The 22,733-nt window shown below is 40.7% G+C and overlaps 1 protein-coding gene across 1 annotated transcript in view; it reads left to right on the top strand.

Annotated features, from left to right (window-relative positions):
• The first annotated feature begins 8,532 nt into the window (after positions 1-8,532).
• Positions 8,533-22,733, top strand: part of LOC138443852 (guanylate-binding protein 1-like) — a 166,628-nt gene continuing 152,427 nt past the window's right edge. Inside the window, exons 1-2 of the mRNA XM_069596923.1 lie at positions 8,533-8,788; positions 14,142-14,350. Of these exons, the coding sequence (XP_069453024.1) occupies positions 14,161-14,350 (190 nt within the window). The 5' untranslated portion in view covers positions 8,533-8,788; positions 14,142-14,160. The remainder of the gene's footprint in view (positions 8,789-14,141; positions 14,351-22,733) is intronic.

Here is a 22,733-nt window from a genome sequence, read left to right as displayed (position 1 = left end):
TATAAATTGGACTTCATCCAAATTAAAACACTTATGTATCAAAGGACATTGCTGCTGCTGCTGCTGCTGCTGCTAAGTCACTTCAGTCGTGTCCAACTCTGTGCGACCTAATAGAAGGCAGCCCACCAGGCTCCCCCATTCCTGGGATTCTCCAGGCAAGAGCACTGGAGTGGGTTGCCATTTCCTTCTCCAATGCATGAAAGTGAAAAGTGAAAGTGAAGTCTCAGTTATATTCGACTATTAGTGACCTCATGGACTGCAGCCTACCAGGCTCCTCTGCCCATGGGATTTTCCAGGCAAGAGTACTGGAGTGGGGTGCCATTGCCTTCTCCGATCAAAGGACACTATTGAGAGTTCAATAGATAACACACAAATTGTGAGGAAATACTTGCTAGTCATAAATCTGATAAAGGATTCACATGCAGAATATATAAATAATTCTTAAAATTTAACACAAATAAATTAAAGCTCAACCCAATTAAAAAATGAGCAAATGACTTGATAGACATTTCTCCTGAGAAATTATTCAAAAGACCAATGAACACATGAAAAGATCCTCAACATTACTAGTCATTAGGGAAGTACAACGCAAAACCACAATGTATTAAAACAACCTGCAATGGAAAATAACCTGAAAAAATATATATGTGTATATAGCTGATTCACTTTGCTGTATGCTTAAAACTAACACAATATTGTAAATCAACTGTGCTTCAAAAGAAGGGCAACAAAACATAGCATACAGCCTATGTGAATCCTGAAAATTAATTGATATTTATAATGAAGTTGGAAAATTTGACACTGAATGAATCTTTAAAAAATCACAATGAGATACTACTTCATACCCACTAGAATGGCCATTATCAAAAGAACTATAACAAATGTTAGGAAAAATGTGGAGAAATTAGAACCATTGTGTGTTTCTGGTGGGAATGTAAAATGGTAGAGTTTCTGTGGAAAATAATATGGTGAGTTCTTTAAAAAGCTTAGCACAGAATTATCATATGATCCAGCAATTCCACTTCCTGGTGTATACCCAAAAGAAGTGAAAGCAGGGACAGAACAGATATTTGAACACCCATGCTCTTAGTAACATTATTCACAGTAACCAAAATGAGGAAACAGTCCAAATGTCCATAAACTGGATGACTGGATAAGCAAACAGGTATCACATACAATGACTCAGCCTTAAAAAGGAAGAGAATTTGATACATGGTACAACTTTGTTGGAGCTTGAAGACATCACACTCAGTGAAATAAACCTACCACTAAAGGACAAATAATATATGATTCTTTACATGAGATTCCAAGACTGGTCAAATTTATAGATAATATAGAATTGTGGTTGTCAAAGGCTTGGGCATTTTTGTTTATTGGGGTATAGAATTCCTGTTGGGGGAAATTTACAGAGTTGGATGTTAGTGATGTTTACACAACAGTGTGAATTTACTTAATACCACAGAATTTTTAAAAATGTTACAATGGTAAATTTTGTGGTAAATTTTATGTATGTGTATCCTGCAAGAGGGCATGCGCAGTCGTTTCAGCTGTGTCTGACTCTCTGCAGCTCCATGGACCGTAACCCACCAGGTTCCCCTGACCATGAGATTTTCCCAGCAAGGATACTGGAATGGGTTACCATGCCCTCCTCCAGGCGTCTTCCCTACCCAGGGATCAAACCTGGGTCTCCGGCATCTCTGCATTGCAGGCGGATTCTTTACCTGCTGAGCCACTGGGGAAGCCCATGTGTACCTTAACAACAGTTAAAAATAAGAAAAGAAATAAGAATATCCAATACAGATTTAAACATGTTTTAAATCTTAAAGGTCAATAGAAAGGCTCTCACTACATGAATATTTTTGTAAATGTCTTGTGGTTTATTATTACATACATCACTTATTTTTTGTTACCACATCTGTCTTTCTAGGAAGGAAAAAATTGTGCTTTTGAAAAAGAAACTAAGACAAAGTGCAAGAGCTGTGATCTGATACAGGTCGTAGTGACGATAAGAACATAGCTGTGGGCTGAAAGGTAGCTTTCAGTATCCCTCCCAGGTCTCTCACTTCCTCTCCTCACATCACTGTGCTGCACGCTGGGGGTGTGGGTGGACAGAAGGGACTTGGCTGGGCTCTGCCCATGTCACTCACCCTTTTTCTTCCCAGCCAGCTTGTTCATCAGGTAGGACTTGCCTGTGCGGTAGAGGCCCACGATAGCCACCACCACAACAGGCTGCCTGATGGCACAGGATCTTCAGAGCTTCTGGACTAGCCAGCAGATGCCCATTAATGTTCTCAATGAGACACTCTGGGCCTGGCATGTGGGCCTCTGAGGCCATGTTGCCTTGCCTGCAAGGGAAGAGATGGGATGAATTAGAATTTCCAGTCTAAACAGATGAAGGGTTTTCATCAGGTTATTTTGCGTTCAGAAGGAGGAATGTCAAAATCCCCACAATATAACTGTGTGCCTAGTTAACACAGTTAACATCAGCAAAGAGAAAGATGATCCTAATGCATCTGGTGATTTTTTGGCCAGTCACAAAAAACCCTGGCCATTTATGTCAACAGTGAGATATATGAGGTAAAATCTGTTTCCTTTTGAAAATTGGAGAAGTGTTATCAAAGTAGCTCATTAAAAATATTGATATGACAGTGACTTATCAACATACAATCACCCTCATGAACAAAATCTTCAACTTAATTTACCATTGAAATCTTCTGTTTGGATTCACATTTAAAAATTTATGAAAGTGAGGCAACCCTGATAACCACTACACTACAGAAATGGGGCAAAAGAAAGAAGACTATCTCATTTTAGGGTAAAAAGAATTAAGTACATGCATACAGGTAGACTGAAAGTGACTAGTAAGTAGCATGAAATGTTATACTTTTCCTACAGCCGAACAAGTAAGATTCTTTTGCACTGTTTTAGTTGGTATGTGACATGTTTCCCTGGGTCAACAGCATCCCGTTTTCCAGTGAGTGCGGGGCAGCACCATTTGCGATGACATCAGAACTTCCCATGCCTTCCTTTACAGAGTTCACCCTAATCTCGCTGGACAATTGAGGTAGCTACCAGTTAATTTCTCTCATCTGAAAGAATAATATAAAACTTTTCTTATCTCCATAAGTAGAAACAGCTTTAGCTAAGACTGAACCTAGGTTAAACTCCCAAAGTGTTGGGGAGCCTGAAGCTTTAGCTTTCTGGGTGGTCATTTTTCAATAGGGGTGAAGCCTAGACACTTGGAGACTTCTCTGAGTGGTAAAGCTGCCAGTGATTTTATTTTGACCCTAGTAGAAGTTTAGAGAAAAGAAACTGTCTATTAGTTTCTGAAGAAAAGAGAACTTCTGAAAAGGGGTAGGGAAATGAACATTTTCCAGTTTATAAGCACACTCTCATTACATATAATTCACAGGAAGACTAAACTGTTTCCGGAATTAGTTCTTGGTGCCTGATATAAGCGACAGATTTCACTGGTCTGGAGAAGCAACAGGTGATTTCTCAGCATTAATCCCATTTCAGCCCTGTCCTGCTTTCACATTCAACGTCACTCATATTAATAGGAAGTGAAAGTTGCAGGAATACTTCTCACCCCTGGGTCATGTTTGCTGACACATCATCGTCAAGTCACATGGCTAACCATGAACTTGATGTGGAGGGGACTACACAGGGCATAAGTACTAGGAGACTTCTGGTGCCACCAATGTCAATACCAAGCCTACCTGAGTGGTTGCACTAGATTTACTCAGGGACTCTGAGAATTCTAGTAGCTCCCTGTCTTAGTTTACCTTTCCATTTGTCAGTATTGTCCATTTGAAGTGAAGTGAAGTCGCTCAGTCGTGTCTGACTCTTTGCGACCCCATGGACTGTAGCCTACCAGGCTCCTCCGTCCATGGGATTTTCCAAGCAAGAATACTGGAGTGGGTTGCCGTTTCCTTCTCCAGATCGTCACAACACAGGGTTCGAACCCTGGTCTCCCACATTGTAGGCAGATGCTTTACTGTCTGAGCCACATTTAGGCCATTGTAATAGGTGTGTGCTACAATATGCTAGTGATGTTAACTTGATTTATCTTATGATTTATGCTGTTAGATCTTTTTCAAATGTTATGATCATTTGGATACCTTCTTTTTGAAGAGCTGATTTATTATTTTCAATTTTCTATTGAGTATCTATCTTTCTAGAAGTTATTTATATGTTTATATATGGTCATTCATCACTTATTTATGTCTTCTCATATGCAGTTTACTCTTTCCTTTTATTAAGGGTGTCTTTTGATAAACAATATATCTTAATTTTTATATAGTCAAATTTGTTAATCTTTATAACTGTTTCACACATTTTATGCCCTAAAAATACCTTTCCTATCCTCAAATACTTGAAACTATTCTTTCATACTATTTTCCAAAGGCTATTGTTTTCCCTTTTATATTGAATTGTACGATCTTTCTGGAATAACTTTTTCTGCATGGTACGACATGGAAGTCATTTTCCCACTTTTCCTTGTGGATATTCATTGGCCTAGGACCATTCGTTTAAAAATAGTCATTTCTGCCAGTTTTAAATGATTACTGGAGCAGATGAATGGATAAGAAAGCTGTGGTACATATACACAATGGAGTATTACTCAGCAGTTAAAAAGAATACATTTGAATCAGTTCTGATGAGATGGATGAAACTGGAGCTGATTATACAGAGTGAAGTAAGCCAGAAAGAAAAACACCAATACAGTATATTAACACATATATATGGAAATTAGAAAGACGGCAATGATGACCCTGTATGCAAGACAGCAAAAAAGACACAGATGTGTATAACGGACTTTTGGACTCAGAGGGAGAGGGAGAGGGTGGGATGATTTGGGAGAATGGCATTCTAACATGTATACTATCATGTAAGAATCGAATCGCCAGTCTATGTCCGATGCAGGATACAGCATGCTTGGGGCTGGTGCACGGTGATGACCCAGAGACATGTTATGGGGAGGGAGGAGGGAAGGGGGTTCATGTTTGGGAACGCATTACACCTGTGGTGGATTCATGTCAATTTATGGCAAAACCAATACAGTATTGTAAAGTAAAATAAAGTAAAAATAAAAATTTAAATGATTACTGGCTGGTCCTCAAGCTCTCAGTTGAGGCATAAGTCTGAGAAAATATTTTAAATGAGCATCCACCAGAGCGTTAGCATTACAATTTGTTCTGTCCACACTTGCTCTTCCTATTCCCACTGATTCTAATCTTTGCCATTTAGTAGTTTATTATTTAACTCTCTCTTCAACTAAATAGAAGGTAATTTTTCAGGTGAAGATAAGTTTTATTCATATTATATTACTATTTATTTGTATATATTGCTAGATGGAAATTTGGAGACACAGAATGGAATGAAGAGCAAAGAAAGGAATTCCACTGAATTCTGTTAAGTTCTATTGAATATCTATTGAATATCCAAAGAACACTGTACCCAGCATATGAAGGGTATATTTTAAAGTACACAAGAATATTTAGGCTGACATATTTCTTACCCTCTGACTCTTTTTCCTCATTAAATATGGGGATAATAAGTACTCCATATCTAAAGTATTGTTATGAGCCTTAAACTATACATTAATAGAAAGAGCACTGGCTTCAAAGTCAGAGCTAGATGGCTTCAAATTCAGGTCCAAATTCACGTTTACTTTCACTTTTCACCCTCATGTGTTGGAGAAGGAAATGGCAACCCGCTCCAGTGTTCTTGCCTGGAGAACCCCAGGGATGGGGGAGCCTGGTGGGCTGCCGTCTATGGGGTCACACAGAGTCGGACACGACTGAAGCGACTTAGCAGCAGCAGTCTAGGACTTCTGACAATTCACAGTCTCTGAGAGCCTCAGGTTTTATCATCTGTAAAATGGGGACAGATCTAGTACTTTGCTTATATTTCTACATTTCCTCTTTCTAATACCAATACCAAATGCATGGAACAAAGTTTGGTGCATAGTATGGATTTGATTACATTTAGGTGCCACTGTTTTTCAATCATCTGTTGTTATATCAAAAGTGTTTGTGCATCATCTATGTGCTGAGAACTTTGCTAGGTACTTTCAAAGACAGTAGAAAAATTGCTCTTCCCAGGTGCCTACAATCAGATTAATAAGCGAGACCTTGGTAGTGTGAAAAGAGTAATGAAACCACTCAAACAATTAAACTCAGAAAATGGATTGAACATTGAGGCAAGATTATATGAATCAACACAGAGCAGTATACAGAAACATCAGTTACTTGAAGCATAAAAAGGATTACGTGAGAAATAAGTCATAGAACACTTCATCCCTCCCTCTCTCCCTCCCTCTGCTTTTTTCTGTTACTGGTAAAGCACTAACAGGGGAACAAGATATTTCTCCAACTTATTTGGACATGAAATATTTTTATCAAGAAACATCGCAGAGCTCACTGTTCAGTAGAATGACCTTTGGGGAATCCTGGCTTAGACCTCCTGATGTAGAGCACAGAGGCCTTTAAACAGCTAGAAGGCCATGAAAAGAATAAGTCAAAGTCCCAAGAAAGTCCTTAATCAAAAGAGCCCGAGTGAAAGAAAGTGAAAGTGAAAGTCACTCAGTTGTGTCTGACTCTCCGGGACCCCATGGACTGTATATTCCATGGAATTCTCCAGGCCAGAATATTGGAGTGGGTCGCTTCTCCCTTCTCTAGGGGATCTTCCCAACCCAGGGATCAAACCCAGGTCTGCTGCATTGCAGGCAGATTCTTTACCAGCTGAGCCACAAGGGAAGCCCCAAAGAGCCCAGGGACTACAAACTCAAGCTGCCTAATTATTATATGTAATAGCTAATAACATGTGAAGAGTTTGGCCTAAGAAACAATTGATAAATAAGAAACATTATTGTTATTGTTGTTCATTGGCAACAATAGAGGTATTAAGTGAGGTGGTTGATAGCATGGGTTCTAGAGAAAGACTTTTGGGGTTCAGTCATACTTACTAACTTGGGATTTTAGCACGTTATTAAATCTCTCTAATATCATGGTAAAAGTAAATAATATTGTGGTAAAAATATAGTGGTATAAGACTAAGAGGAGATAATGTATGTATAGAAGTTGTCACTGGGTATGAATCAAGTGTGCAAAATATGGAATATAACCTCATTTTTTATTACTTATTAAGCACTAAGTGCCAGTACTAGGATTAAGTATGGAGAATTAAAAAAATGTATGACACAGTCATTCCCCTGGAGAACTTACAGTTCTCACTAACTAAACACGAGTAATCAGCTACGTTGTGACTGAATCTAATTGGACCTAGAAAATCATTATATTAGGTTTTCTCATCCTAATACTTTTCAAACCGTCTCCAAACAAGAAAAAAAACAGCATTATTTTAATTGATCCAATGGATCTTTCTCTCATTTTTCTTTTTAGCAATCTCTAAGATGTTTTCTAATTATAAAATTTAAAGGTTCCAGCTGAGAAGTCATGTCATGCTCTCTCACTAGCATAGATCTTGCAATTCTTTTGTAGCCTTCAGTTCAGTTAAGTCACTCAGCTTTGTCTGACTCTTTGCAACCCCATGGATCGCAGCATGCCAGGCCTCCCTGTCCATCACCAACTCCTGGAGTTCACTCAGACTCATGTCCATCGAGTCAGTGATGCCATCCAGCCATCTCATCCTCTGTCATCCCCTTCTCCTCCTGTCACCAATCTCTCCCAGCATCAGAGTCAACTCTTCGCATGAGGTGGCCAAAGTACTGGAGCTTCAGCTTTAGCATCATTCCTTCCAAAGAAATCCCAGGGCTGATCTCATTCAGAATGGATGAGTTGGATCTCCTTGCAGTCCAAGAGACTCTCAAGAGTCTTCTCCAACACCACAGTTCAAAAGCATCAATTCTTTGGTGCTCAGCTTTCTTCACAGTCCAACTCTCACATCCATACATGACTACTGGAAAAACCATAGCCTTGACTAGACGGACCTCAGTTAGCAAAGTAATGTCTCTGCTTTTGAATATGCTATCTAGGTTGGTCATAACTTTTCTTCCAAGGAGTAAGTGTCTTTTAATTTCATGGCTGCAATCACCATCTGCAGTGATTTTGGAGCCCCAAAAAATAAAGTCTGACACTGTTTCCACTGTTCCCCCATCTATTTCCCACTAAGTGATGGGACTGGATGCCAAGGTCTTTGTTTCCTGAATGTTGAGCTTTAGGCCAACTTTTTCACTCTCCTCTTTCACTTTCGTCAAGAGGCTTTTTAGTTCCTCTTCACATTCTGCCATAAGGGTGGTGTCATCTGCATATCTGAGGTTATTGATATTTCTCTGGGCAATCTTGATTCCAGCTTGTGTTTCTTCCAGTCCAGCGTTTCTCATGATGTACTCTGCACAGAAGTTAACTAAGCAGGGTGGCAATATACAGCCTTGACGTACTCCTTTTCCTATTTGGAAGCAGTCTGTTGTTCCATGTCCAGTTCTAACTGTTGCTTCCTAACCTGCATACAGATTTCTCAAGAGGCAGGTCAGGTGGTCTGGTGTTCCCATCTCTTCCAGAATTTTCCACAGTAGCCTTAGATTCTACTTTCAGTTTCAGTGCTGTTTCTTTGCAGACATTGCCTGACAGTTTTGCTTTCTTGTCATTGGCTGTCTGAGGAAAATCTGAGAAGCCCCAGGAGACTGGAGGGATAAAGCAAAGCCCAAATTGCCAGTGAGAGAGAAAAGTGAGACCAAACTCAGAAGAAACACGAAGAGAACAAGCTCTTCTAACCTTCCAGTTGAGGCAGCTTTCTGCTCGTCTCTACAGAATCTCTCCACCGGGTAAGACTGAGGCTGGGTGGGAAGAGATTTATGGGAGGCAGCACGCTTTCTCTAAAGCAATCATACTAAGACAGGCTGTGCAGAGCCTGATCTGTCATGAGTTCAGATGAAAGTCTGAGGTTGGGCAGCAGGGTGTCCTCTAGGTGCCCACTGCTGAGCTCTGTGTTGGGTTAGGTTCCAGCAGAGGCAGAGTCTAAACTGAGAGCCAGGAATGCATCAAGATTCTTTCCTGATACTTTATTAAAGTGTTTTTATTTTTGACAAAACCCACTAAGTAAAGCTTGGAGTTCACTTCTGTCTTTATTGAAAACTTTCCAAGTGCTAGAACTTAGGGTCTACAAAAAAAGGCTACAGGTTATTGTTATTTGGGAGCTTATAAAATCTTTGTGCAGCCACTTTTTCTGGTCAGTAACTGATTGATCCTCATTTTATGAAAGTGCTATGTCTCATGTTAAAACCAGACAATCTTCTTGCCAGCAGTCCTTGTGGGCCACTGTTGTAAGAGGAAATGAGTACAGTACTATCATAGGGAAAAAAAAGAAAAGCTTTTTATTTTAGCCATCCCTAGAGAAATGGGAAGCCAGGTAGGTGGCAAGACTGGCATCATGTAAGATTCCAGTCTTTAGCCAGAAGTCAGAAGTAAGCAACTATAATAGAAGCAATCATGCTTTCTTGTAGGATAAGAATAAAAACCAGCATCCCTTAGCCTGTCTTTGTTGATATCTCAAAAAGTTAAGAAAAGTTTTATCGTGATCACTTCCAGTTACAGGGATTGAGACATTGAAGTTAACAAGGTAAGTAGGGCATTACTAAAAGAAAACTTCAACTTCTCTTAATGCTATAAAATTATCAAATCATCAAGTCCTGGTTAAAGAGGTCATGACTAAAACCATGCAAATAAATACTTTATATAGAACAGAGTTCAGAGAGGAAACATGATCAATTATAAGATCATGTTTCATAAGAGTAGCTTCATTACCTGAGGTAATTGAAAGCAATATGCCAGTTGATATATACGGAGATAATAAAGAATCAATCTTCAAACACAAGGAGGCCAAAATTTGGTAACATGATTGAGTGAAATATAGAGTGTTAACAAAAATTTCAGAAACTATGACCTGATTAAAATGAAAGTCAAGTAGCTCAGTTGTGTCCAACTCTTTGTGACCCCGTGGACTATAGCCCACCAGGCTCCTCCGTCCATAGGATTCTCCAGGCAAGAATACTGGAGTGGGTTGCCATTTCCTTCTCCAGGGGATCTTTCTGACCCAGGGTTCGAACACAGGTCACCTGCATTGCAGGCAAATGATTTAACCTCTGAGCCACCAGGGAAAAAGTGTTTTATTCAAGGTTTATTAGGACTGCAGCCTGGGAGACAAGTTCAAGAAGCACTTAAAAAACTTGTGTTCCTCTTGACTACAAAATAGAAAAAGTTTATAAAGGTCAAAACTAAGACCAGTTACTTAAAATTGTGTGTTACGGATTATAATTAAGGCAAAAAGTAAGGACCTGAATTGGTTGCTGAATTGAGTTTAAGTTGGTTTAAATCACTGAAATGGTTTTAAAGTTCCACAGGGTGGGGGCACGAGGGAACCCTGAACCATAAAGTTGCAGGTAGCAGATGTTGTCCCAAATACAGCTGATGGTGTCCTTAGGTGTGATACAAGTCAGAGAAAATTCAAGCTTTTCATGGAGCTAGGATATGCCTTAGACTAAATTCTTAATGGCACTCAACTCTAGTTTTGTATGTCTGAACTATGATTACTCTGTTGTAATTTCAATTTGTCATGAAGAGTGAGATTCAGGTTAGAGGTATCAGTCTTGGGCGAAAACACATGAATTCAGATGCAGACCAACGATTAAGAAGCAGTGAGTCACTAGACAGAGTGGACTGTGGCCTCTCAGGAGTGCCTGTCCCTGAGAGGAGGAAGCCACTGGGCACCCTGAGTCTCAGTCTGATCCAGAACTTGCCCAGGAACAGACTTGGGAGAAACCAGGTCCAAGACTGGGTTAGGATGGCATGTGTTTCACATTCTATAAATGTTTGGCACAATATTCCCCAGATGCAGGCTGCCTGTTACATATGCCTGAGGTGAGACAGCTCAGGGTGTCCTGTCCAAAGATCAAAATTTGAAGGTGAAAAGCTTTGACAGGAATTTTGTAATGAAGTCAGAAGACGTGAGACACAAGAAAAAAAATCTCCATGTTATGGAAATGGGATACAAGCTGAGCAAGTGGAAATGCAGTCTGGTATACCCTTCTTCTGGAAAAGAATTTGGCAATAAGCAACAAAAGTATACACTCTTGCCTTTTGACAGAGCAACCTCATTCCCCAGCATCTATTCTGAAGAGACAGCTGCAACAATATTAAAGCAGCGCTATTCATTGCAGCACTGTAATTGAAAAACACTAGAAGCAATCTAAGTGCCCACACATAGGAGTGGTTAAGTAAACTATGGTATATACATTTAATGGAGTAGGCACCCATTTAAAAGAATGAGCAGGCTTTCTATGAAGTGATATAGAGTGATTTCCATATATTTGTAAAATGTGATCTTTCTTATTAAAAATGTGAATAGGAAAATATATCTGATTTATAGAAAGAATATCTAGGAAGTATCAACCAGAAACTAATGAGATTGGTTTATTCTCAGAGAATGGGTGATTATGAGGTAGTAAGAATAGAAATCCCATGGGCAGAGGAACCTGGTGGGCTACATGGGGTCGCACAGAGTCGGACACTACTGAGCTTTCAAGAATAGAAGGGTGGAACAGGAATGGAGTGGTCAGATGAAGAAAAAGTGACATTTCTCTGAGTATACCTTTTTGGAGAGCTCTGACTCTCACAACTACAAAATGTTTCACATACTCAAAAAATAATCCCATACTAAAATTAACCAAGATGTGAAATAAGGGAAAATGTTAGTCATTCAGTCATGTCCGACTCTTTGCAAACTTATGGACTGTAGCTTGCCAGACTCCTCTGTCCATGGAATTCTCCAAGCAAGAATACTGGAGTGGGTAGCCATTTCTTTCTCTGGGGGATCTTCCCAACCCAGGGACTGAACCCAGGTCTCCCGCATGGCAGGGGGATTCTGAGTGACCACAGAAGCCCAACCAAGATGTGGGGGAGTCCTAAATGAAGCTCAAATAGTAACAAATGAAACTGACTGTGTTACAAATGAATAAACTAAAAGCTCAAGAGGATGAGGAAGGAAAGAACTAACCTAAGAATTTCAGAATACAGTGTTTTGACTATATATATTAGGTTAAAGACAAAACAACTGTGTCTTAATAATGCACTTTAATTAGTAAATCTATTTATCACCAAGATATGGATTAGAAACTTTGAAACTATACATATACTAGGACTGAGCACATAAGCAAATTTATGGTAATAGGAGCTGTGGCTTTCGTAGTCAGAGTATGGAGTTGAAAGGTTAAGCCTGAGTAATTCCTGTTGTGTTGAACGGCAATAGGAAACATGAGCAGTATATAACATAGGGAGTATAGCCTGGCACTCTGTGACAACCTAGAGGGGTGGGATGGTGGGGTGAGAGCAAGGGTCAAGAGGGAGGGGATATCTATGTGCTTATGAATGATTCATGCTGTTATATAGCAGAAACCAACACAACATTGTAAAGCAATTATCCTCCAATTTAAAACATCAGCAGGAAATTAAGGCGGTATACAGAAAGGCAGAAATAAATATAGATGTATCTGCATGTGCTAGTATTCATACATGTATTTCTGAATTTGGCCCATGAGGGGACCTAGAAATAAGGTCACATCTAGTGTTACATCCTGGCATCAAACTTCTGTTATCCAAATAAGGGAATCAGGGTTTCTGGAGAAATGGCCAAATCTAGAGCTGACTCAGGCAAAGTACAAGAAGGACCAGGAATACCTTGTGATGCCACAAAGTAAAAAAGTGCTTAGAATATGACAGAAGCATGGCCAAATGACCCAGGAGCCAGGTTGAAGAAGCTCTCAAAGAACAAATCTGGGGCAAATTAAGCAATAAGCAAATAGTAATTTGTTTGTTGTTGTTTAGTCACTCCGTTGTGTCTGACCTTTTCTGACCCCGTGGACTATAGTCCACCAGGTTCCTCTGTCCATGGGATTTTCCAGGCAAGAATACTGGAGTAGGTTACCATTTCTTTCTCCTGGATCTTTCTGACCAAGGGTTTGAACCTGCTTTTCCTTCTTGGCAGGCGGATTCTTTATTTCTGAGCCACAAGGGAATGAGAGTAAAGTACTAAACCCCACAGAATAAAATAAAATAAATGTCTATGAGTCTATACTGATACAACTAAATAATTAAATGAGGAAATAAAATAAAGAAGGGATAGCTTGTTTGAAGTAGAACCTCAGCTAATGTTGAAGGAATGGCGAAATACGAATGACCTACAGTCAAGCACCACAATAATAACTGCTACAAGCGAGAATCATTACTAGTGGATGTTAAAATCAGCACTGAAGAAACGATATGAAACTTTGAGGAGAATATATCTGCAGTCTCAAAAATATCTCCCCACATGTTAACTTTTTTAAATACAAGGAGGTAACTGTAACTACAGTGGAGAAATCTGGCAGACAACCCCTAAACCAAGTGAGCAGAGTTAACATCCCAGCACCAGAGTGTGTTCTACAGACATTATGAAACCTTTGACAGGATACACCGAGACTGGCAGAACATCACAACCAGGGCATTCTTGCCAAGAAAAGGAAAAACAACCTCAATCTAATTATGAGGAACCATAAGAAAAACCCAAACAGAGGGATATTTTGCAAAATGACAGGGCAGTCCTCTTCTAAAATGACAATGTCATGAAAGACAAAATGAAAATGAGGAACTGCCAATGATGAGAGAAGACTAAGCACGGGTAGTGAGTGATGGCGACAAAGGATCCTGAATTGCATCCTGGATCAGAAATGGACGCTAGGAGCAAAAGGAAAGCTAGGACAAAAACAACCAGGCAAAAGGAAAGCTGGTGACATGGGGGAAGTGTGTAGCTTAGTTAATAGTATTGTTTCAATATAAAAGTCTTGTTTCAATCATTGTCTGTGGTTACATAAGATATTAATAATAGGGTAGCTGGGGAAATGGCACATGGAAGTGCTCTGTGTCCAATGTATGATTTTGTGTAAGGGTAAGCTCCTTCAAAATAAAGTTATTTTTAAAGGGAACCCATGGACTAGTCTATAGGACAAGCTTAAAGGGGCCATTGGGCTTTTTAAAACACATAAGGAAAAAAGTTCAAGGAGAAAACCAAATTTTGGTCCTAACTGTAAAGTTCTCACTCAGCTCACTGACTAAATGTTGGTTTCCATGCCATCTTTTCCCTTGAAGATCAGGGAACACCCTGGACATGGCCTCAGAGATCCACATGCCAGCCCCAAAGTGCCTCATTGAGAACACCAATGGGCATCTGCTGGCTAGTCCAGAAGCTCTGAAGATCCTGTCTGCCATCAGGCAGCCTGTTGTGGTGGTGGCTATCGTGGGCCCCTACCGCACAGGCAAGTCCTACCTGATGAACAAGCTGGCCGGGAAGAAAAAGGGTGAGTGACAAGGGCAGAGCCCAGCCAAGTCCCTTCTGTCCACCCACACTCCCAGCGTGCAGCATGGTGATGTGAGGAGAGGAAGTGAGAGACCAGGAAGGGATATTGAAAGCTAATTTTCATTTTAGGGATGGGCTTCTAACATTCATTCTGTGCTGGAGGATAAGAGTCGACTCTTTCTTCCCACTTTGCCTTACCTTCCTCTTTAAAGTATAAACGTGTCTTTCTGAAAGGAGCACAGTAGTTATAAATAAAACTAACGTAGATAATAATAAACAATAAAACATTTACTAAAATGTATGTGGATTAACATCAAGCTTATTGTGATCTCTAAGGTAATACAAAAATTTCAGTTTGTACTGAATGTTCTAAATTCTTTCTTTTTCTCATAATTAAGATCAATATTGATTATGCTTTCATTTATTTCTTTAAACCTTGACTTTATTTTTAATGTCTCAATTTCCAGATCCAATCCACCTGCTATTAAAAATCCATCCTCTCTTTTCCCCATGCCCCCTTGCAGGCTTCTCTCTGAGCTCCACGGTGCAGTCTCACACGAAGGGCATCTGGATGTGGTGTGTGCCTCATCCCAAGAAGCCAAACCATACTCTGGTTCTGCTTGATACTGAGGGTCTGGGGGATGTGGAGAAGGTAAAGAAATAAATCTTCTGATCCTGTTTATGTCAAATCAGTAGCCCTTCTTGCACTCGCACTTCGCACCCTTTGCATTGTGCTTCAAATATATACTATTAATGTATGATTTTTTTAATTTTATTTACTTGTTTGTGCTCAAGATTTGACCTCAAATACAAACTGAAGCAATCCAAAGTGAGCTTTATGTGAATTGTTGCATATCTTGGCCACACATATAAGCATTGAGAGTGGTCAGTAAGGCCCACTGACATTTTTGTAACCCATAAAATAATGACTAATGACTTCTTAAGTCATTTTCCTTCATATTGTGGAAAACATTCTAATAAAGCTACTGAAGGTACATCTAAACCTAACTAGAAAGTTTACAAACATGTCTGACTTGTCAGAGTGGGAATCCAGAAAGATGGTGGAAATAGTGTTATCCACAGCTGTACGATTAGTGAGACAAGCAGAATATGAGACCTGATAACAACAGCTTTGTTCATAAAGGATCATGCATCACTACTCTTAGAAGTCTTAGAAAACTCTTGTTAAAGGGCTACATTTTAACTACTGTTTAAAAGGGGCTTCATCATGACATGTCATTGGAATAGAAGATCATACTCTCAGTTCAGGAGAGAGGTTTGAATTCTATTACCTGATCAAGTGCTTATTTGCTTTACACTCTCGTATACAGTTATATAAAGTCTTATTTAAACTTCACTACATCATTGATTTTTTTTTTTAATCATGTACAGATGGATAAAACTTTGCATAGGGGAATGGTTAATGTGTTTCCAAATAGAGACAGCTGGGTCAGAGTCTGTCCATCTGAACTGGAATCACGTGCTCTTAGTTACTTGACGTGGCTTCTCCAATGACTTCTAGGGAGACAACCAGAATGACGCCTGGATCTTTGTCCTGGCGGTTCTCCTGAGCAGCACCTTTGTGTACAACAGCATAGGAACCATCAATCAGCAGGCCATGAACCAACTACAGTATCCTTTCTGTGGACTAGACAACATGAAATCTAGAAAAGAACAGCTTCATTGTATCACCAATTACAGTGGAGGTCCACTGCAGAAGAATTCAGGAGTCCCCTTCTTAATGAACCCCATTATGCTTATGCTCACCATCCCCGTTTACCTCAGTCACCACCCGAAGCCCAAACCTTTCTGATCACACATCATCCTCAGACACTTAGCTGCACAAGGTTCTGTATGCCTTCTATCTGAGTTAATATTTTTGGGTCACAATCTCCTAAGGAGCTTCCTGTGTGTAATCTGAAGCTGACCCCAGTCCCTAGATAGCATGTATGCGTGTGTGTGCCAAATCGATTCAGTCGTGTCTGATTGTTCGTGACCCTATGGACTGTAGTCCACCAGGCTCGTTTGTCGAAGGGATTCTCCAGGCAATAATTCTGGAGTGGATTGCCGTGTCCTCCTCCAGAGGGTCTTACTAACCCAGGGATCAAACCCATGTCTCTTAAGTCTTCTGCATTATAGGAGGGTTCTTTACCACTGGTACCACCTGGGAAGCTCACCCAGACAGTAAGGAGAGATAAATGAGGATGGCAGATCACTTGAGATTGGCAGGTGGCAGGTTTAATAAGCAAGGGAATTTACTTAGGTATGCTTTCTTAGGTGACTGGAAGACTAACAGATTTCCACACCCACCTGCCAAATTTTAAAGGTCTCTATAGATGCCTAAACTGGACCTGGTGTGTACACAGTCCAGATGGTCTTAGCACCACATTACTATCTGAAGGAGGCTGTGTCCTCGTGCAGCTTCCAGCTTGGGGAAGGCAAGTGCAGTGCACATTCCAAAGACGGAGAAGAGAGTGAGCATACTTCAGTTGCCTGGGTCCACCTCAGGGGACAAAACTGCAGTCATATTTGATCACCTGCCCCTACAAATATCCATTGCCAAACCCTCGGTATCCTCTAAAACTCATGTTCTCATTCAGCTTCTTCTTGGCCCTTAAGTGTGGTAGTTCTTTGATTCTTGAGCTTCTATTCTTCTTTTCTTAGTCCCTAGGGCATCTCATCCACCCTTGGACTTTCACTAGCACCTTTATGTCAGTTACCATGACATGTGTATAAGCAATCATGACCACCAACCACTCTCAGGTACAAAATTGTGTATCTAGTTGATTACAAGCCTCCATTTAGATGTGTAAGAAACATCTCAAACTTGACATGCAAAATCAACACAAAAGTCTTAAATATTTAAGTGACTATAATGAATTGAATATTGTCATGCTTCTGACACTATTAAAGTAGAAATATATGGGGGATTCTTCTTTTAAAAAACCAATATATTTTAATTGGAGGATAATTACTTTACAATGTTGTGACGGTTTTTGCCATACATTAACATTAATCAGCCATGGTTACACATGTGTCCCCCTATCCTGAACCCCCCTTCCCTCTTCCCTCCCCACCCCACCCCTCCGGGTTATCCCAGAGCACTGGCTTTGGTTGTCCTGCTTTTTGCATCGTATTGCACTGGCCATCTATTTTACCTATGGCAATATACACGTTTCAATGCTATTCTCTCAAATCATCCCACCCTGGCCTTCTCCCACACACTCCAAAAGTCTGTTCTTTACATCTGTTTCTCTTTTGCTGCCCTCTATATACGATCATCATTGCTGTCTTTCTAAATTCCATATATACGCATTAATATACAGTATTTGTGTTTCTCTTTCTGACTACTTCACTCTGTATAATAGGCTCCAGTTTTATTCAGCTAATTAGAACTGACTCAAATGTGTTCCTTTTTATAGCTGAGTAATATTCCATTGAGTATATGTACCGCACCTTCCTTATCCATTTGTCTGCCAATGAACATCTAGGTTGCTTCCATGTCCTAGTTAGTGTAAATAGTGCTGCAATGAACACTGGGGTACATGTGTCTCTTTCAATTTGGGTTTCTTTGGGGTGTTTGCCCAGCAGTGAGATTGCTGGGTGGTATGGCACTTCTATTCCCAGTTTTTTAAGGAAGCTCCATACTGTTCTCCATAGTGGCTGTCCCAGTTTGCATTCCCACCAACAGTGTAAAATGGTTCTCTTTTCTCCATACCCTCTCTAGCATTTATTGTTTGTGGACATTTTGATGAAGGCCATTCTGACTGGAATGAGATGATACCTCACTGTGGTTTTGATTTGCATTTGTCTAATAATGAGTGGATGTGGGGTGGCTCCTCCTGGCCGCCACCCCTGGCCTGGGGCGTGGGGTTGCTCCTCTTGGCCACTGCCCTGTACCTCGGGTGCGGGGAGGCTCCTCTCAGCCATGCCTGTGCCATCGCAGCCTAGCATTCTCAGCCGCTGCCCTGTACCTCGGGTGCGGAGTGACTCCTCTTGGACGTTCCTGTGCCATCGCAGCCTGGCACTCTCGGCCGCTGCCCGTGACGTCGGACATGGGGTAGCTCCTCTCGGCCGCGCTTATTGCATTGGTCGCAGCCGCCTTGAATGGCCTTGGAATGCGGAATGAAGCAGGGCAAAGACTAATAGAGTTTTGCCAAGAAAATGCACTGGTCATAACAAACACCCTCTTCCAACAACACAAGAGAAGACTCTAGACATGAACATCACCAGATGGTCAACACTGAAATCAGATTGATTATATTATTTGAAGAGAATGATGGAGAAGCCAAAGATGGAGAAGCTTTATACTGTCAACAAAAACAAGACCAGGAGCTGACTGTGGCTCAGATCATGAACTCCTTATTACCAAATTCAGACTTAAATTGAAGAAAGTAGGGAAAACCACTAGACCATTCAGGTTTGATGTAAATCAAATCCCTTATGATTATAAGTGGAAGTGAGAAATAGATTTAAGGGCCTAGATCTGATAGAGAGAGTGCCTGATGAACTATGGACGGAGGTTCGTGACATTGTACAGGAGACAGGGATCAAGACCATCCCCATGGAAAAGAAATGCAAAAAAGCAAAATGGCTGTCTGGGGAGGCCTTACAAATAGCTGTGAATAGAAGAGAGGCGAAAAGCAAAGGAGAAAAGGAAGGATATAAGCATCTGAATGCAGAGTTCCAAAGAATAGCAAGAAGAGATAAGCAAGCCTTCCTCAGCAATCAGTGCAAAGAAATAGAGGAAAAGAACAGAATGGGAAAGGCTAGAGATCTCGTCAAGAAAATTAGAGATACCAAGGGACTATTTCATGCAAAGATGGGCTCGATAAAGGACAGAAATGGTATGGACCTAACATAAGCAGACGATATTAAGAAGAGGTGGCAAGCATACACAGAAGAACTGTACAAAAAAGATTTTCATGACCCGGATAATCACCATAGTGTGATCACTCATCTAGAGCCAGACATCCTAAAATGTGAAGTCAAGTGGGCCTTAGGAAGCATCACTACGAACAAAGCCAGTGGAGGTGATGGAATTCCAGTTGAGTTATTTCAAATCCTGAAAGATGATGCTGTGAAAGTGCTGCACTCAATATGCCAGCAAATTTGGAAAACTCACCAGTGGCCACAGGACTGGAAAAGGTCAGTTTTCATTCCAATCCCAAAGAAAGGCAATGCCAAAGAAGGCTCAAACTACTGCACAAATGCACTCATTTCACATGCTAGTAAAGTAATGCTTAAAATTTCCAAGCCAGGCTTCATCAATACGTGAACCATGAACTTCCTGATGTTCAAGCTGGTTTTAGAAAAGACAGAGGAACCAGAGATCAAATTGCCGACATCCACTGGATCATGGAAAAAGCAAGAGAGTTCCAGAAAAACATCTCTTTCTGCTTTATTGACTATGCCAAAGCCTTTGACTGTGTGGATCACAAGAAACTGTGGAAAATTCTGAAAGAGATGGGAATACCAGACCACCTGACTTGCCTCTTGAGAAATCTGTATGCAGGTCAGGAAGCAACAGTTAGAACTGGACATGGAACAACAGACTGGTACCAAATAGGAAAAGGAGTGCATCAAGGCTGTATATTGTCACCCTGCTTATTTAACTTCTATGCAGAGTACATCATGCGAAAGGCTGGACTGGAAGAAACACAAGCTGAAATCAAGATTGCCGGGAGAAATATCAATCACCTCAGATATGCGGATGATACCACCCTTATGGCAGAACGGGAAGAGGAACTGGAAAGCTTCTTGATGAAAGTGAAAGAGGAGAGTGAAGAAATTAGCTTAAACCTCAACATTCAGAAAATGAAGATCATGGCATCTGGTCCCATCGCTTCATGGGAAATAGATGGGGAAACAGTGGAAACAGTGCCAGACTTTATTTATTGGGCTCCAAAATCACTGCAGATGGTGACTGCAGCCATGAAATTAAAAGACGCTTACTCCTTGGAAGAAAAGTTATGAGCAACCTAGATAGCATGTTCAAAAGCAGAGACATTATTTTGCCAGCTAGGCTCCATCTAGTCAAGGTTATGGTTTTTCCTGTGGTCATGTATGGATGTGAGAGTTGGACTGTGAAGAAGGCTGAGCACCGAAGAATTGATGCTTTTGAACTGTGTTGTTGGAGAAGACTCTTGAGAGTGCCTTGGACTGCAAGAAGATCCAACCAGTCCATTCTCAAGGAGATCAGCCCTGAGATTTCTTTGGAAGGAATGATGCTAAAGCTGAAACTCCAGTCCTTTGGCCACCTCATGTGAAGAGTTGACTCATTGGAAAAGACTCTGATGCCTGGAAGGATTGGGGGCAGGAGGAGAAGGGGAGAACAGAGAATGAGATGGCTGGATGGCATCACTGACTCGATGGACGTGAGTCTGAGTGAACTCCGGGAGTTGGTGATGGACAGGCTTGGCGTGCTGCAATTCATGGGGTGGCAGAGAGTCGGACACGACTGAGTGACTGAACTGAACCGAACTGAATAATGAGTGATGTTGAGCATCTTTTCATGTCTTTATTAACCATCTGTTATGTCTTCTTTGGAGAAATCTGTTTAATTCTTTTGCCTACTTTTTGATTGAATTGTTTGCTTTTTTGGTATTGAACTGCATGAACTTCTTGAATATTTTGGAGATTAAATCTTTGTCAGTTGTTTTATTTGCTATTATTTTTTCCCATTCTGAAGGCTGTCTTTTAACCTTGTTTATTGTTTCCTTGGTTGTGCAAAAGCTTTTAAGTTTAAATAAGTCCCATTTGTTTATTTTTGGTTTCATTTCCATTACTCTGGGAGGTAGGTCAGAGAATCTTGCTGTGATTTATGTCATCAAGTGTTCTTTCTATGTTTTCCTCTAAGAGTTTTATCGTTTCTGTTCTTACACTTATATCTTTAATCCATTTCAAGTTTATTTTTACGTATGGTGTTAGAAAGTGTTCTAGTTTCATTCTTTTACATGTGGTTGACCAGTTTTCCCAGCACTTAAACAGACTGTCTTTTCTCCATTGTATATTTTTGCTTCCTTTGTCAAAGATAAGGTGTCCATATGTGTGTGGAATTATCTCTGGAAAAGTCTTAAATTTTTGACCAAAAGCACTCCAACATCACAGTAAATTTCCATAGCACTCATAGAGATTTTTGGATCAAAAGCTTAGTATTCACCCTAGACAAATCCTTTATATTCTACAAACTATTGCTCACAGTCTGGTCAGCTCCCTTGTCATAGGTATTTGCCCAGGCTGGCTAATTCCCACCACTTCTCCAATGGTAATTTCAGTTTAAGCTTCCATCTTCTCGCCTCCAGGTTATCTTCTTAACTGCCTAATCTTCTCTTTCTCTTCTCTCTTGCCTCTCATAGGTACAGCACCTGCCAGTTTTCGTTTTAAAAACAAACATCAGGTCATATTCCCCTCTCAATTTAAAGCTTCTCAGTGGCTTCCCATTAAATTTAGAATAAAATTCAAACACTCTCTATGGCCTACAGTGCCTACATATTCTGAACCTTAGCTATTCCAGGACTTCTGCCCTAGCCACGCTGGCCTCCCTGCTGTATGTTAGACACACTCAATGGTTTCCCCTCTGAGGTTTTGCAGGAGCTATTTCCTCACCGGTGCATTAGTACATGGCAGCCTCTCTCGGTTCATTTAGATTTCTGCACAATGATCACCTCAGAAGGAATTTACCTAAACCACCACTTAAACCAGCACCATGCACAGATACACACAGTTATTTTCTAAAGTTTAGCTGAGGTTCATTCTTCTTCAAGGCAACTATTATCAATATCTCAGGTTTATTATATTTTTGTTTACTTGTTTATCATCTGTCCCCCTCACCAGAATGTGTGTGTGTGTGTGTGTGTGTGTGTGTGTGTGTGTTAGTCATTCAGTCATGTCCGACTCTTTATGACCCCATAGACTACAGCCAGCCAGGCTCCTCTGGCCATGGAATTCTCCAGGCAAGAATACTGGAGTGGGTTGCCATTCCATTCTCCAGGGAATCTTCCTAACCCGGGAATCGTACCTGGGTTCCTGCAGTGCAGGCAGATTCTTTACCTTCTGAGCCACCAGGGAAGCCCTCACTAGAATGGAGATGGTGGCATTTTCTCACTCATCGCAATGTTATTTGTCCCTAGGACAGTTCCTGGTGTATAGTAATTGCTCAGTAAGTGTTTGTGGAATGAATGAGCTAATTAAGAAAAATTAGTTTAGATAAGCTTTGGGGAACAGTATAGCATAAAAGGTGCTACTCCTTTTCTGCAGTTTTCCTATGCTAGCATCCCAGCTATGTGACAGAGCTGACACGTCGAATCAGGGCAAAATCCTCACCTGATGAACATGAGGTCCAAGACTCAGCCAAATTTGTGAGCTTTTTTCCAGACTTTGTG

The sequence above is a fragment of the Ovis canadensis genome, chromosome 1 (assembly GCF_042477335.2).
Source record: "Ovis canadensis isolate MfBH-ARS-UI-01 breed Bighorn chromosome 1, ARS-UI_OviCan_v2, whole genome shotgun sequence".
Taxonomy (NCBI): Eukaryota; Metazoa; Chordata; class Mammalia; order Artiodactyla; family Bovidae; genus Ovis; species Ovis canadensis.
Note: the sequence above shows the minus strand (reverse complement) of the source record. Positions and strands in the feature narration are given on the sequence as shown.